At 46.6% G+C, this 1537-nt stretch overlaps 1 protein-coding gene across 1 annotated transcript; it reads left to right on the top strand.

The window, feature by feature from the left end:
• The first annotated feature begins 433 nt into the window (after positions 1 to 433).
• On the top strand, positions 434 to 1299 carry LOC114191168. Its single transcript, XM_028080351.1, has 2 exons — positions 434 to 507; positions 618 to 1299. The coding sequence occupies exons 1-2, from the start codon at positions 434 to 436 to the stop codon at positions 1297 to 1299; spliced, it is 756 nt and encodes a 251-aa protein (XP_027936152.1).
• The last annotated feature ends 238 nt before the right edge of the window (positions 1300 to 1537 follow it).

Raw genomic sequence — 1537 nt, 5'->3', positions numbered from 1 at the left:
AATAATTCAAACTCAAGGAATACCATGTGCTTAACCCCTATCCCGAGCCACAACTCAAGGGATACGTTTCGAGACACGACTCAAGAAACACCAACAAGCCTACCTTTAAGATACTCTAGAAGCCTGTAGACCACGCACATCGAAGCAAGAAACACACTCTTGTTACAGCAACATCGTCCGGTGTAGCTCACGAGGCACCAGGATCTACACGCGTCCAGATCGTTGGCGGAGGACACATATCGCCAAGCGCGTAGCGCCTCTGAACCACATACACTGCAGACACCGCTTGGCAGAACTACCATCACCGTTAGGTGCACGTGTTCCAGGAGCCTACTATTTTAGCGGTTATCGCTTGGCGGGTTGCCGCTAGGCTCTACACCAGTACAGCGATAGGTATTGGTTTAGGCACTCCAAATCTGATGATACAATCTCAATGGGCAATATGCGATTCAATGTCGTAATAAGAAGACAGCTGGAGGAGCATTACCGCAACAGAAACAACAGAAGGTGTTAGCAGACCGGCCCAGAGCTACTAGGAGAGTTTTTGCTTTGACTAGTACTAAGGCCACTCAATCAGGTAACCTCACACTGGACCGATGTTTATTGTTTGATAACAGTGTTTTGGTTGTGTTTGACTCATGTGCTACTCACTTGTTCATCTCCCAAGAATGTGTGAGTAGGCTTGGACTAGTAGCCCGTGATTTGGGGTGTGAACTGGCAGTCTCGACACTTGCAATAGGGCAAGTATCTACCAACTTGGTATGTTCTGGTTGTACTATTGAAGTGGCAGGACACAGGTTCAAAGTGAACCTCATTTGCTTGTCATTGGAGGGACTAGACGTAATACTCGGGATGGACTGGATGTCGGACAATCACATTATCATTGATTGTAGACGACGTAGCGTAGTATTCCCTAAGACTGATGGGTTGTCACTAATCTCTACTCGTGAGGCGATACAGGAGGCGACCGATGGAGCTTCATGCTATGTGATAATGGTGCAGTCAGAGAAAAGGAGTACAATTGATTTGATCCGAAGCATACCGGTAGTGGATAAATATACCGATGTGTTTCCAGATGAAGTGCCTCAGTTACCGCCCAGCAGGGATGTAGGCTTCACTATAGATCTCGTCCTTGGAGCTAGGCCAGTGTCGATGGCTCCATATAGAATGGCACCGGTAGAGTTGGCCGAGCTGAAGAAGCAGATTGAAGATCTACTAGAAAAGAAGTTCATTCGACCGAGTGCGTCACCATGGGGAGCTCCAGTGCTACTAGTCAAGAAGAAGGATGGGAGTTCTTGACTTTGCGTGGATTATTGTCAACTAAATAAGCTAACGATCAAAAATAAATATCCATTGCCCAAAATAGATGACTTGCTGGACCAATTGAGAGGGGCAGTGGTATTCTCAAAAATTGATCTGCGATCCGGGTATCATCAAATCCTGGTTAAACCAGAAGATGTTCAGAAGACTACATTTAGGTCGCGTTATGGTCACTATGAATACGTAGTGATGCCCTTCGGAGTGACCAATGCCCCAG

The sequence above is a fragment of the Vigna unguiculata genome, chromosome 7 (genome assembly GCF_004118075.2).
Source record: "Vigna unguiculata cultivar IT97K-499-35 chromosome 7, ASM411807v1, whole genome shotgun sequence".
Lineage (NCBI taxonomy): Eukaryota > Viridiplantae > Streptophyta > Magnoliopsida > Fabales > Fabaceae > Vigna > Vigna unguiculata.
This window is presented reverse-complemented; position numbering and strand designations above follow the sequence as displayed.

Bases quoted from the DNA above. Each gene is read 5' to 3' on its own strand.
- LOC114191168 (XM_028080351.1), top strand. From the start codon at position 434: ATGGGCAATATGCGATTCAATGTCGTAATAAGAAGACAGCTGGAGGAG. The intron at 508-617 runs GTGTTAGCAGAC...GTTTGATAACAG, and splicing joins CGCAACAGAAACAACAGAAG to TGTTTTGGTTGTGTTTGACT.